This window comes from Schistocerca serialis, chromosome 2 (genome assembly GCF_023864345.2).
Source record: "Schistocerca serialis cubense isolate TAMUIC-IGC-003099 chromosome 2, iqSchSeri2.2, whole genome shotgun sequence".
Taxonomy (NCBI): domain Eukaryota; kingdom Metazoa; phylum Arthropoda; class Insecta; order Orthoptera; family Acrididae; genus Schistocerca; species Schistocerca serialis.
Window position 1 is genome coordinate 1,143,302,246 of NC_064639.1, and position 17,599 is coordinate 1,143,319,844.

The following is a 17,599-nucleotide window of genomic DNA, read 5'->3' on the forward strand; positions in this document are numbered from 1 at the left end:
AGTCTCTTACACATTTTTAATTTGTGAGTCTCTTAGTAGTCAAATATTCCCGTTTTAGATAAAGTAGCTGAGACTAGCCTCATAGAGCATTTTAGAGATCTGTGATTGTGGATGCCTATAACTATTAATAATTTGACTATCAGTTGCATGGATGCAAGTCTCTCCATTTGCTGTGACGGGATAACCTGTTGCAGCAATTGAAATTCATTTATGGTTGTATTTTCATCGGCATTTTATAACTAATTTGTTAGAGTATCCTTTACTTCAAAATTACTAGTATCCAGTACACTTCTATAGTCTCACAGTTTTGACAAGTAACTATGGCATGTAAGGTATTTTGAGGGTAACTGGCACATTCTTCACCAAATTTTCTATAATTGTACTTAGTGTTATACTACTTAATATTTCTCTTTCCAGTAATACTCTTAGGCAAGTTCTTTTTTTTTAATTTTTTTAATTCAATGACATACAGTGTAGCCATTCTGAAAGAGGTACAGGAGTAGAATATAGCAATAAAATTTACAAGTGTAAAAGGAATAAGATGAACAAAATAATTTTACTATTACTTTTCTTCAGTAAATGTAATGAAATTGATAAATATATGAATATTGGGAATTGCAGAACATAGTAAGTAGGTGATGACAGTTATAGATTAATGATGTATGGTTAAAGATACCTGAGGTTCTGTGGCGTTCGCGCTACACCAGGATGATCATACTACTGGTGCAATAGAATGACAGTGGCTGCAGCAGCCAGAGACATTGGTCACCGGTGTGTGAGTTGTGCTTGTGTGAATGAGTATGAATTGTGCTTTGTACTTCAGGACATGGCCTTTTGGCGCAAAACTGAGCTGTATAGGAGTCTTTTTGTTGTGACTATCTGCAACTCAACATTTCCTGTATGTGGTATGTAGTAACCTATTCTTTTCATAATATTGTAGTTATTCCATCCTGGATTTCTGATTGATTTATTTTAGGTTTTCCATGAATTCCCAAAATCGCTTAAGCCAGACACCAAGGTGTTTCCTTTAAAAGGGCACAGTCAGTTTCCTGTGTCATCTTTCCATTATCATTGATTTTGCTGTGTCTGTAATGATATCATTATCGAATGGACATTAAATATGTGTGTGTATGTGTGTGTGTGTGTGTGTGTGTGTGTGTGTGTGTGTGTGTGTGTCAGACAAGCCCATATTACAATTTCGTCCAGTTTCTGAAGCTAGTGTCGTACAGTTAACCTGTTCGTGGAAATTATGTCAAATATATGGAGAAGAGAAAGAGAAAAGGAAACCAAAGTAATGATAACACTTTGTAGAAGTGGGGTAAGGTGAGAGTGATATGCACAGTTAGTATTTCCACTGACAAATAAAGCATACTAGAGAGCATTTTGCAGTTGTTATGATATTTGAGGAGCTAGATATTCTTTCATGGTTATTGTATATTGTAAATTGTATGTGTATGGGAATTTTTATTGGTGTGTGAGTTACTTCTTTTTTTTTCCAGTGGTTTCCCTCCTCGTGTTCCACCACCTAATTTTGAACATGGTTCAGCACCATTTCCTCATGAATCAGGTAAAGCAGTTCTATATCTTTTAAATATTTTTCAATTTGAATAATTAAAATAGGTTGTTCAGTTTTGTTTGTGAATTTGGTTGTGGAAGACAGTGATAACTGACAGACATCGTTTATTTAAATTTACATTGAAATCAAATTGATTCCTTTTATTGTACAGTGTAACAAACATATCAAACAATTCATTTTTCATTGTTGAATGAATATCAGCAGAAATTTAAATGTGCAAGAAAATACGAAATTTTAAGATGTACAGAACTAATGAATGAATAATGGTATTTTGTAAAGAATGGCAGCACCATTGAGCTGGAGACCAGAGTGATTGATTGTTATGAAAATAATTTAATTAAATTGCACAGTCATGTTTATTTCTGATGAAAAGCCCCACCACTGAGTGAGTGTGGTTTCTGCAGTGATGGGACTGAATCACAGCCTGTGTTTCATATTTGGAGGGTGACTGATGTCAACCAAAACCGCTAATTATGTTCGAAATAATTGTGTTTGTGCCAGATAATTAAATTATTCTGAAAACAATGGTTAGTAAATGAACTTCCTGCTGCAAAGGTGCACCAGATAACTCCTACTGTATGCCAGCAGCCATAGGGAAGGCTCCGTTACACACATTTATGAAAATATACCCTCAAAACATTGGGGCCATGTTAATTGCGTTAGTGGGGAATATCATAGCAGAGTCAATTCAGCTAAAAAATACGAGTATCTTGTAGTAGTAGATGGTAGTAACAGTGTATATAAAAATGAAAGGAGGGAAACCCTGTGCAATATTTAAGAAACTTATTGTGAAATTATTTAATTCAATGTTATCTATATTTCGCAGCAGTGAATGTAACTGTATTGTGTGTAATTTAGTAGAACACGAAAGAATTGTGACTTAAGGCATTTTTATTCAAACTTCCTGAAAAATTTAAGATGAATGTTATCATCATAAACATGACTGAGACATAATTTGCCACAGTGTCCTGTATAAATAAAGCAGCACAGTTCTACAGTTCTGAGTCAGAAAACTGTGTAATAAGTTAAACACTGTACATTTGCATGAATCGTGAGGGAGACACAGCCCATAGGCTTCACATAAGCAGAAAGGGAGAGGCTAAGACAGTTTCTAGTTATGTGAATTGTGCGACAAAGCTGGTAAGGAAGAGGATCCAATTGTCTAATCTGAAGCCACAAGGCTATTTTGGGAAGAAAGTATTATCATGCTAGTGTTTGTGGAAGTACTTGAGATGTGCTCAGTACTGTTCATGTGAAGAAAACCAGACTATGAAATAAGTAAAAAGTCATTTCAACACAGTACTAAAGCCCCAGTTAACACAATTTGTATAAAATTTTTAACTTGCATAAAAGTGATTCATGCAAAGTAGTAAATCAACAAGAAGGGATAACACCCTGAAGTGTAATGCATTTTAATGTTCAATTTCTCATCAACAAACTGTACTCGTTGCAGATATTCATAGAGGAACATTCACCACATCTGTTGGTGGTAACTGAACATGGTCTAAAATCTAGTGAAATAATAGAGTGGAAAGTTGCTTATTAGTGCAGTTGTTTCAGGCATTGTCAGAAAGACAGTGGTGTGGCAATTTGTGTAGGAGACATATACAGTAAAACAACAATGGAGATCATAGTTAAAGCATGTTTAGGTGATATAAGCACTGTTTGATTACAAAATTACCAATAGTGTGAGCCACAAACTTATATTCAGCAAATATACAATTACTATACTTTTTGCAACCCAAATCCTTTATTAAAAAAAAATCAAGAAGTCTTGTTTGCTTTATTGCTTTCTTCTTCCAGCACATTGTAATGAAAGAAGTTGTTGCTCCAGCTGGTTGATATAACTTGGAATTAACTAATCTACATTAAAAGAGGAAAAGAAATTACTGAGAGTTCCAGTTGCTTGCACAGCAGCAGGAAAATGTGATGCAACATGCTTCTTTTCTTTGTCTTCCTCATTGTCACTACCATCTCCTACACGTGTTCCTTTGTAAGCATTTCACTTGAATCAGTCTCTTGTATGGAAGTCAGGATATCAGCATCATAACAGTGTCATTGAATGTTAAATTTTGAGAAATATCAGTTTTGCTACTCCATCCTTCTTCTGAAACTGTGTTGTCTTTAGCAGCAACTCATATATCACAGCCATCCTTTGTGAAATGAGTTAAGAGAGTCTGTTTGTTGCAGACCTCCTGTTACAGAACTCCAGGCAGTATCAGACATAAGCATAGTGGCTTTAACAAAGTGTATCATGCTGATACCTACAAGCTGAAAATGACTTGCGTTTTCTGACGTCTCCAGGATCTGCTTCTGTTCTCATCAGTACAAAATAGCATTTTTATGTTTTGGAAACACCTGGGCGTTAATGGTGGCAGCAACTTCTGATTTCCATCACTATTTACATGTAGTAGAGTCGTCACCTTTTCTTTATTTTTTTTACCTCTGTGGCATTTTTTTTCCTTAACGATAGTAAATCATGAAAGGTGCTAGTTTTCATCATTGTTGAAAATGTATCTGGGGTCACAGTCCCGTATCAATCACGGAAATGTAATTTTGTTCCAATAGTTTACACTTACTTTGACCAGAGCCCCAGTTTCTCCATTTACACTTTGAAATGATAGATTATGATATTTTTCTGAAACGATTCAGCCAACCACTCGATCCACTGAAATTTTCAGTTTCAATTTTATGAACTTTCTCTTGCAGTTTGTTTCCACTTATAGGAATAATTCCTCTTCTCAGTCCTCAAAACTACATTAGCAAAATATTGTTCACATCTCTGAATGTAGGCAACAGAATGTTCCTCCCATTTGGGTGCATAGGAATGATTAGCTACATCATTTAAGAATGCTTCCTTATTTTTGAATATGCCACACATGTAGACGGCACTAAATCATATTTGTTTGCCATGTCTGAAATGTCTATGTTAGTATTGTCGCCAACATCATGGATGATAGTCGCCTTTTAATGTTTGCAGGCCATAATTCCACAAAAGTAAAATCGATAACTTTGATCATTCAGTAAACAAATAACTGCACTTTTTGTGCTTCGTAATTTGTAGACTCAGTGACTGTGACATCACATCACATGACCCGAACTGCATTGATATTCATTTCTGATTCTTTCAACACATCTGCCAGTATCGCTATGAAGGAAATCAAGTTATTGACTACAATCCACATAGTTACTGACTGGTGGAACCATTTATTATATCTTTTGACAAAAATTACGGCTTGTGTGAAACAAAATGTAGAGAGATTAGAAACTCACTCAAAAATGTTATGAACCACTTAGAATCTGATTTTTCAGTTTACAAAACATCTGTAAAAATTCTGTTTTTAAGGAATAAAGTGGGGTTCATTAAAAGTGGGGAAAAATAACATTGTTCTTATGTTAGTTTCGCCAGGATGAATGGAAATGCTTGTTAAAAATAGAATTTCCTAAACAATAGGTCCATAGATGCAGGGTTTTGCTGCAGCAGTTCAAGAAATTTTTTTTTAACAGCACACAAAAAAAAGACCTGTTAAAATGACCAGTGTTGTGCTCCACAGTAAAGTTCTGTTAGCTAATCATAAAGTATATCACCCTTTAAATGCTGACGTAATGTATTTAGTAGCACAGTTTTCCACACTGGTCCTAATGATGGTACTATATCTCGTGACTTTAATAGCTGCCAATTCAAATACACTTAAAGCTCACTGATACATTAATCTCGTAAAATCTTTTGAATGTAGTAAGCTCAGACACTAGAGTAACAGGTACATGCTCCACTAGAGTGGATTATGCTTTATCAGCAGAAATGTTATAGATAAGGAAAATTACAGTATCTTGATTGTGACATCTTTTGTCAGGTGATTGAACACACAAATTCAACTCTGCCAAAAATAAGAAAGGTTGTTCAGCAGAAACGAACTTCGAATCGATAAAATGTTGATGTCATTAACTACCAGAGGAGAAATGGGATTTAGAAATGGGATTCTGTATACTGAGTGAAAGCATATAACAATGAATGGGATAGATTCTTTCCAACCTTGTTGAGACATTATGACTATTACTGCCCTTTCACAGAAATCCAGAATGTAGTTAAACACTACCTAATGGAAGTAACCCTTGACTTAAACTCTCAAGTCTGATCAGACTCAGGCAGAATATAAATGAACTAAACCTGCATCATAAGGAGACTACTGTGCTGATTTTTAAGGAAAAATACAATGTGGCAAAGAGGACTTCTAAAACTGAAATTACTAATCTTAGGAAGCAGATTAAGAGCAAAGCAATAAAGTAATCTGAAAATTGACAAATACAAGGTGCATTCAAGTTCTAAGGCCTCCGATTTTTTTTCTAATTAACTACTCACCCGAAATCGATGAAACTGGCGTTACTTCTTGACGTAATCGCCCTGCAGACGTACACATTTTTCACAACGCTGACGACATGATTCCATGGCAGCGGCGAAGGCTTCTTTAGGAGTCTGTTTTGACCACTGGAAAATCGCTGAGGCAATAGCAGCATGGCTGGTGAATGTGCGGCCATGGAGAGTGTCTTTCATTGTTGGAAAAAGCCAAAAGTCACTAGGAGCCAGGTCAGGTGAGTAGGGAGCATGAGGAATCACTTCAAAGTTGTTATCACGAAGAAACTGTTGTGTAACGTTAGCTCGATGTGCGGGTGCATTGTCTTGGTGAAACAGCACACGCGCAGCCCTTCCCGGACGTTTTTGTTGCAGTGCAGGAAGGAATTTGTTCTGCAAACATTTTCATAGGATGCACCTGTTACCGTAGTTACCTTTGGAACGCAATGGGTAAGGATTACGCCCTTGCTGTCCCAGAACATGGACACAATCATTTTTTCAGCACTGGCGGTTACCCGAAATTTTTTTGGTGGTGGTGAATCAGTGTGCTTCCATTGAGCTGACTGGCGCTTTGTTTCTGGATTGAAAAATGGCATCCACGTCTCACCCATTGTCACAACCGACAAAAAGAAAGTCCGATTCATGCTGTCGTTGCGCGTCAACATTGCTTGGCAACATGTCACACGGGTAGCCATGTGGTTGTCCTTCAGCATTCGTGGCACCCACCTGGATGACACTTTTCGCATTTTCAGGTCGTCATGCAGGATTGTGTGCACAGAACCCACAGAAATGCCAACTCTGGAGGCGATTTGTTCAACAGTCATTCGGCGATCCCCCAAAACAAGTCTCTCCACTTTCTCGATCATGTCGTCAGACCGGCTTGTGCGAGCCCGAGGTTGTTTCGGTTTGTTGTCACACGATGTTCTGCCTTCATTAAACTGTCGCACCCACGAACGCACTTTCGACACATCCATAACTCCATCACTACATGTCTCCTTCAACTGTCGATGAATTTCAATTGGTTTCACACCACGCAAATTCAGAAAACGAATGATTGCACGCTGTTCAAGTAAGGAAAACGTCGCCATTTTAAGTATTTAAAACAGTTCTCATTCTCGCCGCTGGCGGTAAAATTCCATCTGCCATACGGTGCTGCCATCTCTGGGACGTATTGACAATGAACGCGGCCTCATTTTAAAACAATGCACATGTTTCTATCCCTTTCCAGTCCGGAGAAAAAAAATCGGAGGCCTTAGAACTTGAATGCACCTCGTATTGTCAGTGCCCTAAGAAGATGAACGTGGAACCATTTTAAATAAGGAATAATGTTGGAAACAGTGTGAAAAACTCAATTACTATGTGTAGTATTTTTAATAACTATTTCACTTCTACTGCTGACCAACTAACTCGTGTTAAAGATACACAGGTTGAGATCTCATGTCACCTCAAGCATTGTAAAGAGTTTGAAGTTATGGAGCTGAATGACCAGGAAATAAGCAAGGTAATACACATTCTTAAAAGAAAAGAAAATAAAAGAAAGAAATTCTTGTGGTTGGGATAGCATATCTAGTGCAGTTACTATGCTGTGCTTAAATGTGCCTAAAAGACATCTCAAAACCTCTTACCTACATGATTAATTGATTGCAATATTAAAGAAAACATGTATCCAACTGTTCTAAAAATGAGTGTTGTCAAACCAGTGTATAGAAAGGAAGTAAGGAAGATATTCCAACTGTTGGCTTGTATCACCAATTCCCTTCTTAAGTAAGATATACAAAAGTGTTAGCCTGTCCCAGTTTAGTGCCTTTTTCATGAAACACAAACTGCTTATAGATTGTCGGCATGACTTTCGAAATGAGCTAAGCACAGCCACAGCAGCTACACAGCTCTTCTGTGAACTGTATTGCTTATTCAAGCAGAGGGTGTGTCCTGCAGATATGTTTTTGAGACCTGCCAAAAGCTCTTGACACAGTAAAAAATAATTATTTAAAAAATTATAAAAGATAGAAACTATTTCATTTCAGGGATCCATCCATGTATCTTCTAGCTACACACTGGTAGAATCATAATCACTGCACTAAACCAACATACAAATTAGGTGATAATGAACTTTCAATGCACCATTGAAACAGTAATAGTTGATGTACCTCAGGCATCAATCCTCGGTCCCTTCTTTTCCTCATAAATATTAACAACATTGCACAACTCATTAACTTCGATATTATAAGCTATGCAAAGGACATCTCAGTTGTATTCTATATCAGAGAATATAAGGAGCTAGACTCTTTTGTCACTAGTGGGGTAACAGAAATAATGAAATACCTCAGTGGTCAGGACCTCAAGGTGAATGTCAACAAATCTCTATTTTTGGCAATTAAAACAAGCTGTTCACCATACCATTGTAAATATGTATTAATGTCTCTCTAAAAGAAACTGGTAGCTCTAAATTTCTGGGTGTGTACATTGATGCAAACCTGTGATGGACAAACCACATCAATTTTTTTATGTGAAAGGTCAACAGTGTTTGTATCATCTTGGCCAGCTCGCAAAGATGTGCTTCTTCTTCTTCTTCTTCTTCTTCACTTCAAGGCTTAGAGTATGCCTGTTCTGACTTCATATAATTAACTCCATCTCTTTCTTGGATGTCCTACATACCATCTTCCTGAGGGCTTGTACGTGTTTAGAATGACTGAAATTCTGTCTTCATCCAACTGTGTGAGGCATTGTCTCCACTCTTCACTGTATTCTTCAGTTTTCTCATTTAAATTATAAATTCCCAATTCTGCCCGGGTGTCATCATTTTTTATGTGGCCCCTCCTTGAGCAACCTTTGACAGTTCTTAGAAATTTCATTTCTGTTGACTGTATGTTATTTCTCTCTCTCTTTCTTCCTATCCAGGATTTGCAGCCATAAACTAGCAAAGGCACAGCCATTGTTTTATACAGTTTAGATTTTGTGGATTTTCTAACTAGGTCCACATATATGTTGAAATTTTGTTTGTTTGTTTTTGTCTACGTCCAGTTAGATATCACTGACTAAATAACTGAAACTGGAGACTTGCTCAAGCTCAATAAGTTTTAGATTGAATATAGAATTTTCTTTAGTGGGACACAACTTGTGTTTTGGTAGCAGATATTTTTAGATTGTAATGTCTCCTTCTATAATATTTCTCTGTAACTTTCGCACAGAATATTGTAAGTTTGCTTCTGTCTTTTGTAACACTCTAGGGAGAGCTAGTGAGGAGAAAACTATTCCACATCGTGTGCAAGATATTTGAGATAGGTGGAATAATCTCAGACTTCAAGAGTAATGTAATAGCTCCAGTTACAGAAATGGCAGATGCTGTAATGTGCGAGTATTGGTGAAATAAGTCATGGTTGAAAAGTACCGAAATGACTTCTTTACAGAAAAATGGAAAAATTGGTAGAAGCTGATGTCAAGGAAGATCAGTTTGGATTCAGGAGAAATGTAAGAACTTCCGAGGCAATACTGACCTTACAATTAATCTTAGAGTATTGGTTAAGGAAAGGCAAACCTATGTTTGTATCATTTGTAGATTTAGAGAAAGCTTTTGACAATGTTGATGGGACACACTTTCAGAAATTAAGGCTGCTGAGGTAAAATACAGAGTGTGAAAGGTTATATAGTACTTGTACAGAAACCAGGCAGCAGTTATAAGAATAGAGGGGTGTGAAAGTGAAACAGTGGTTAAGAAGGGAGTGAAACATGGGTTCAGCCTATTCCCAGTGTTACTCAATCTGTACATTGAGCAAGCAACAAAAGAAAAATTTGGAGTCAGAATTAAAGTCCAGGGAGAAGAAATAAAAACTTTGAGGTTTGCCAGTGACATTGTAATTTTATCAAGAGACACCAAAGGATTTGGAAGAGCAGTTGAACGGAAGGAGACAGGGTCTTGAAAGGAGGATATAAGATGAACATCAACGAAAGCAAAACAAGGATAAGAGAATGTAGTCAAATTAAATCGGGTGATACTGAGGGAATTAGATTAGGAAATGAGAGATTAAAAGTGGTAGATGGGTTATGCCACTTGGACAGCAAAGTAACTGATGGTTAAGTGTTGGGAATTCTTATCTAACAATCGGAAAGCCAGGATGAATTTTCTGAAGTTATTCGTCACATGTGTAGCCTTGTAGGTAGTGAAATGTGTATGATAAACAGTTAAGCCAAGAAGAGAATACAAGCTTCTAAAATTTTCTGTTACGGAAGAATTCTGAAGATAGAATGGGTACATCATACAACCAATGAGGTGGTGCTGAACTGGGGAGCAAAGATATTTGAGGCATAATAGACTGCAAGAAGGGACAGATTGATGGGACACATTCTGAGACATAGTGGATAATCACTTTAGTATTGGGGGTTAGTGTTTGTGTTGGAAAGGGGGGGGGGGGGGGGATTGTAGAGGGAGACTGAGAGAAGAATACAGTAAGCAGGTTTCAAAGGCTGGAGTGTTGTGGGTTGACAGGAGAGCCAACACCGGGTACTAGAGGAAGCCGAAAGGCATGCGTTTTAGCTCACGCAGGCTGGCATGAGGTCTGGAACAGGACAAGGAAATTAGACTTTAGAAAAACGGACGTAGCTGGTGGAATACTTAACTTTAATCCATTAATGATGAGCGTCGCTCTTGACTGTACATGACTCATAATATCAATAGTAACTGGTAATGGCGCCTTGCTAGGTCGTAGCAAATGAAGTAGCTGAAGACTATGCTAACTATCGTCTCGGCAAATGAGAGCGTATTTTGTCAGTGAACCATCGCTAGCATAGTCGGTTGTACAACTGGGGCGAGTGCTAGGAAGCCTCTCTAGACCTGCCGTGTGGCGGCGTTCCGTCTGAAATCACTGATAGTGGCGACACGCGGGTCCGACGTATACTAACGGACTGCGGCCGATTTAAAGGCTACCACCTAGCAAGTGTGGTGTCTGGCGGTGACACCACATGGAGGTTGCAGTAGTTAGTGATGAAGAGGCTTGCACAGGATAGAGTTGCATGGAGAGCTGCATCAAACCGGTGTTGAGGACTGAAGAAGAAGAAGAAGAAGAAGAAGAAGATGACGACGACAACAACCTCAAATAATATATGGGACTATACATTGATGATGCCACCACACAAAATAACAGCATATATGACAAAATCTAGATTATGTCAAATTTGTGTTCTTGCTGCGTGAGACTGAACATGCCACGACACAACATAATCATCAGAACAGCAGAAAGTATCAGTGTATGCATCTGTTCCAATATAATTCAATCAAACGTAGTATCGTTGATGGTGGATATTGTGTGAGTTTAACATTTATGGAAAATACTTGAACAGATGGTTTTCTGCCTTCCCTAATAGCTTCTCAAAATAATGAAGACTTTAAAATGAATGCTGATACAAATTTGTAATGAGGTGATTGGTGTATAAAGTTCATTATTGATTGTTAACAAAAAAACTTGGTGTCAATCACAGGATTTGTGCCAGAAATAGCTATGGAATCTACAAAGTTCCTCACTTAGAAGGCCTTGTGTAGCACCAAATCATGTATGTGGTTGTAGAGCAATTTGTGGCTACTATGTTCACTGATGGAATTCTTAATTTTAAGATGAGACCAGATTTTCCTCAAAAAGCAGTAATATGTATATAGAATTTCAGTGTACTGTGTACGCATAGAAAAATATTTTTAAGAATTGAATGTCTGTGCTTCAATAAAATTTGTTAAGATAAAAAATACTGCCACTGAAGGCTCCCCCCCCCCCCCCCCCCCCACCCTACCCCACCCCACCCCTCACCATTTCACACCAAATGGGACAAAAAAATTGTTGCTTTTACTTTTATGTTAAAAGGTTTTTGTTGTGTTTCATACACCAGCTGAGCTAGATAAGGAGAGAACACCCTCTACATCTACATCTACATCCATACTCAGCAAGCCACCTGACGGTTGTGGCGCGGGGTACCTTGAGTACCTCTATCGGTTCTCCCTTCTATTCCAGTCTCATATTGTTCATAGAAAGAAAGATTGTCGGTATGCCTCTGTGTGGGCTCTAATCTCTCTGATTTTATCCTCATGGTCTCTTCGTGAGAGATATGTAGGAGGGAGAAATATACTGCTTGACTCCTCGGTGAAGGTATGTTCTCGAAACTTCAACAAAAGCCCGTACCGAGCTACTGAGTGTCTCTCTTGCAGAGTCTTCCACTGGAGTTTATCTATCATCCCCTAACGCTTTCGCGATTACTAAATGTTCCTGTAACGAAGTGCGCTGCTCTCCGTTGGATCTTCTCTATCTCTTCTATCAACCCTACCTGGTACAGATCCCACACCGGTGAGCAGTAATCAAGCAGTGGGCGAATAAATGTACTGTAACCTACTTCCTTTGTTTTCGGACTGCATTTCCTTAGGATTCTTCCAATGAATCTGTCTGGTGTCTGCTTTACCGACGATTAATTTTAAATGGTCATTCCATTTTAAATTGCTCCTAATGCCTACTCCCAGCTAATTTATGGAATTAACTGCTTCCAGTTGCTGACCTGCTATATTGTAGCTAAATGATAAGGGACCTTTCTTTCTATGTATTCGCAGCACATTACACTTGTCTACATTGAGATTCAATTGCCATTCCCTGCACCATGTGTCAATTCATTGCAGATCCTCCTGAATTTCAGTACAATTTTCCATTGTTACAACCTCCTGATATAGTACAGCATCATTCACAAAAAGCCTCAGTGAACTTCCGATGTTATCCACAAGATCATTTATTTATATTGTGAATAGCAACGGTCCTAAGACACTCCCCTGCGGCCCACCTGAAATCACTCTTACTTCGGAAGACTTCTCTCCATTGAGAATGACATGCTGCATTCTGTTATCTAGGAACTCTTCAATCCAATCACACAATAGGTATGATAGTCCATATGCTCTTACTTTGATACAGTTCCCCACAGTCATTTAATGAAAAAATGCCTTGCAGAAGTCAGGAAACACGACATCTACATGGGAACCCTTGTCTATGGCACTCTGAGTCTCTTGGACAAATAGCGCCAGCTGAGTTTCACACGATCATCTTTTTTGAAACCCATGCTGATTCCTACAGAGTAGATTTCTAGTCTCCAGAAAAGTCATTATACTCGAACATAATACATGTTCCAAAATTCTACAACTGATCAACGTTACATCTGAATAAAGAAAACACATTTTAAACCCATTTAACCCTACTTCGATGAGAGGCTATGACTTGGTACTTTTGTCATATAGGTGGTGGTTATGTTAAGGTTATGTTTGTTATGGATATACTATTTCATCATAGGTATTAAATAAATTTAATACTTTCTGGTTGTTACCTGGATCTTTTGGTGTGTAATTCTACAAGAAATGTTACAGGCATCTGAGTTTTTATATTACTTGACGGTAAGTAATGTGGTGTGGAGCATTCGTAAACATCTTCATATAGCTTCGTCATCAGCATTCTTTCAGTTTTGGGAAAATATTCTTTTGCAGATACTTGGAAATTATGGACATCATTATTGCGGGAGGGTTTCAAATCCATTATTTGACCAGTTCCATTTAATCGTCAGGATGAGCACTTGTCAGATAGGATTACTAAGGATTGAGAGGCAATCAAAATAAGAGTATGATAACGTATTTTCTCTGGTTTATTTGATTGGTACAAGGAATCAGAGAAATGCTCATCCAGGTCCATGTAGGCAGAACAATAGACGTCTTGTATCATGGAGTAGTTTACTGTAACATTCTGAGAGCTGCATTCCAAGGAGGGTAAAAGAACACATTACTTGCTTCTACATAAATCTCACAAAGACGTTGACTGGAAAATTATAGAAATTTGAGCTCATACAAGGCAGATTGTTCTGTCTGTGAACAATTTGCAATGAAAGGAAAGGGGAGAAGTAATAGTGGTACAGAAGGTGGCTTGCAGAGAACTGATGTTGATGTGATGACCATTCTTAATTGACCATTCCATCTTTCTAGAAATCTCCCCCTCTTTCCCACCAACAGAGGTTGATATAACATTTCAGGCAGTCAGATTAATACTGTGATGATGATGTTGGTGAAAATCATTGGTCGTGTTTTAGATATTAGGTATTTTAAAGATACAGTAACGAGGACAAAAGAAAAGAAAGGATTTTGTAACTATTGTGATCTGTGTTGTGGTTTTCAGAATATTAAAACATATTTTTAAAATGTGTGTGTGTGTGTGTGTGTGTGTGTGTGTGTGTGTGTGTGTGTGTGTGTGTGGTTTTATATAATTGTTTAACAATAGTTAGTTTATTTGTATTGCTATATATATTGTTGAGAAATTTGTCCTTAATAGAATGTGCAAATTTAAATCTGCATAAACATTCTGTTTAGTCAGTATTCTTTTCCCCTCTTAAGGATCACGGACGTCACACTATGAAGTGGACCGGGATGGGCCTCCAGTTGGGAGAGGCGGCTATCGTGGCTTCAACAGAGGAAGAGGTCGAATGATGCATGGTAAGCTCTCTCTCTCTCTCTCTCTCTCTCTCTCTCTCTCTCTCTCTCTCTCTCTCGTGTGTGTGTGTGTGTGTGTGTGTGTGTGTGTGTGTGTGTGTTCTTACAGTTATTCTGTTTCACATCTAAGTCTACAGAGACTCCGTAAGCCACCATACAGTATGTGGTGGAGGGTACCCTGTACCACTACTAGTCATTTTCTTTCCTGTTCCAGTCCCAAATAGAGTGAATAGAGTGATGGGGAAAGACTGTCTACATGCATCCGTGTGAGCCCTGATCTCTTGTATCTAAACTTCATTGCCATTACGCGCAATTTATGTTGGGGACAGTACAATCATTTGGTAGTCAGCTCCAGATGCCGATTCTCTAAATTTTCTCAATAGTGTTTTACAAAAAGAACACCACCTTGCCTCCAGGAATTCCCATTTGAATTCCTGAAGTATCTCTGTAACACTTACGTGTTGTTCAAACCTATGGGTAACAAATCTAGTAGCCCGTCTCTGAATTGCTTCAGTGTCGTCCTTGAACCCGACCTGGTACCAATCCCAAACACTCAAGCAGTACTCAAGAATGTACTGTTAATTTTCTTATAATGATACGATAGCTCAACTTGCTAGGAAAGAAGTAAGGCTATGCTATAAAGACAACACATTCTTTTTAAAAAGAATTGAAAGTAGAATTGGAAACTAAAAATGCATGCACACGAGGGTGTTTCTTAATTTGTTGCTCAGAATTTAAACATGGTGTCATCAGACTGTTGCACAAATTTTAGATTTATAGTCAATTATATTTTTAAGGACACCTTAATTTCAGTTTGATAGCTCAGTACGTCATTCTGAACATTCTGAAATGTTCAATGTGTGAACTTATAAACATACAACTTGCAATGAAAATAATTCACCAGTAAATATGACAATGAAAAGTCATGGATGGAATATAAATAATGCAGTAAATGTACCTGTGTTAGAACCAGTCAGGCTGCAGCACCGATTCAATATAGCTTGTGAGTTTAATGTAGCTATGCAGGCCTTTGAACATGTACATGTGAGAGTGTGTAAATTTTGTACTAGTTAGCTCTGAATGATATCACGCTTAGTATTGCTTCAGTCTCATTTCTTTGGGTATCAGCTGCTCAATGCTGCAGCTACACTATCTAATCAAAAGTATTCGGACTCCCTTATGTAATGCAAAACAGACCACTGGATGTCAAGAGAAGTAGACCCACCAATTTAAAAAGAAGCAGGGAGTATTGTGTTGTAAGTAGAGAAGCTGTAGCAGTAGAATGGGTCGGTCGGTAGCACTCGGGGATTTGAAATGTAGACTAGTCGTTGGATGTTGCCTGAGTAACAAATCCATGAAAGACAACCCTTCTTAAGCTGCTCAAGGTACTGTCAGTAACATGAAGTAAAAACATGGGTTTGGCAAATACCTGGAGAACATTACCAGCCATCATGTGTAGTGCCATTAGTAAAGTACGGAGGTGGTGGTTGTTACGGATATGGAGGTGGTTTTCATGGTTGGGACAGTGCTTCCCTTATTGTATTTATGATAGTGATAAATGCAGGAGGATATGGACACATTTTACAGCATTGTATACTGTGCATAGCAGATGAACAGTTTGAAGACAATGATGCATAGTATCTGCATGACGATGCCTACTTTCATGAAGCAGTATCGGTGAGGCAATGGTTTTTGGACAGTGACTTTTCAGAAATGGACTGGCTTTCCCAGAACCCAGACCCGAACCCAATGAAACACCTTTGGGGTGAGTTTAGTACAACTACTTCGTTCTAGAGCCTATTGTTAAACATCCGTATCTTCTCAGATTTCATTTCTTGAGCAAGAATGGGCTGCCATTCATCCACAGACATTCAGGTGCATCATTGAAAGTCTCCCCAGCAGATTTTAAGCCATCGTAAAGGTGAAGGGTGGATACTTTTGATCAGGTTGCATATGTGGTGGTGAGTTTTCTCTTTCCTTTTTTTAAATATTGTACTGTTAATGATCATTACGCGCACCCCCCCCCCCCCCCCCCACCCCCCACACACACACACACACACACACACACACACACAGAGGTACAGAAAGGGGGGGCGGGGGGAGGAAGTAAGTTTGCATCATGAAGCAGAATTGTGAAATTAGTGCCAGTTGAGTTTGCACATCAACATTACCCAATTTATACAAAAAACAAAAAGAACGTAATTGGTGTTAGTAGTTCGGAAATAAGAATTTATTATTATTTTGTTTAGTGCTATTTTCCAGTGTGCGTTAGATTATTCCGTGTGCATATAGTTAGCAAAGCAATGGACGTTAATGTGAAGCACAAATAAGCATTATCCTGCAGGATTCAAAAATAGAGAGGGAGTGTCTAAAAAAGACAGAGGTAGTGTCAGGTGTGATTAGAAGTTACAAAATTATTTTCACAGTATAGTACAGAAGGGAAAAGTATATATGAAATGTTAATTCAACAGTAAAAAAAGGGGAAAAATAATGAAATAACTGACACAGGTGCACGTCATGAATAACCAGTGGCCTTCTGCTGGCAACACAATTGTTAACAGTGTCTGTCTCCAGAAGGTCAGAGAGAATTCATTCATCTGTCTGCTGTAAACATTCACCATCACTTAACATTGCATTTGTAGTTTCAGATAATACAAAGCCACAGGGAGAAATGATAAATAAATATACAGGAAACAGAACTGTACTGTACACTTGGGAAACTAATTTACAATTTTATTTCATGTTAGGAAAGACATTAGCACACTATTTTTTGCAGGATTTATTATTTGGGGCCTACTGCTTTTGTCTGTCAAATTAACTTCACTTATTGGTGAGAATTTACAAGTTGTCAGATACCATTCATCAACTGCTAGTGTAGAGAAACTTCCTTTACTTTTTATTTCTAATGCAGCTCAAAAATGGGACACAGTTCTTATATTTATAAATACTCATTGAACAGATATTACAAACCACAGAGAAAAAATTATGGGTCTAACTAAATAAACACAATTTTCTAAATGTTGCAGGTGTTTGACTGACTGTATTGGAAGCGTATTTAAAGTAATCTACTTTAGTCCTCTTTCATTTTTTGCCACTCATAATTTCTAGTTATAAGGGTTACTGCACAGAGTTTTTTGGGCTACTTGATGAAGTCTTTGAAAAGGGAATACATATGGGACAAAACTGT

At 38.0% G+C, this 17,599-nt stretch overlaps 1 protein-coding gene across 4 annotated transcripts in view; it reads left to right on the top strand.

Moving 5' to 3' along the window:
* Positions 1-17,599, top strand: part of LOC126458605 (E3 ubiquitin-protein ligase RBBP6) — a 387,537-nt gene that overhangs the window by 195,538 nt on the left and 174,400 nt on the right. For all 4 annotated transcript variants that reach the window (XM_050095761.1, XM_050095763.1, XM_050095764.1 and 1 more), the window contains 2 exons: positions 1,500-1,567; positions 14,317-14,415. In XM_050095761.1, coding sequence (XP_049951718.1) covers positions 1,500-1,567; positions 14,317-14,415 — 167 coding nt within the window. The remainder of the gene's footprint in view (positions 1-1,499; positions 1,568-14,316; positions 14,416-17,599) is intronic.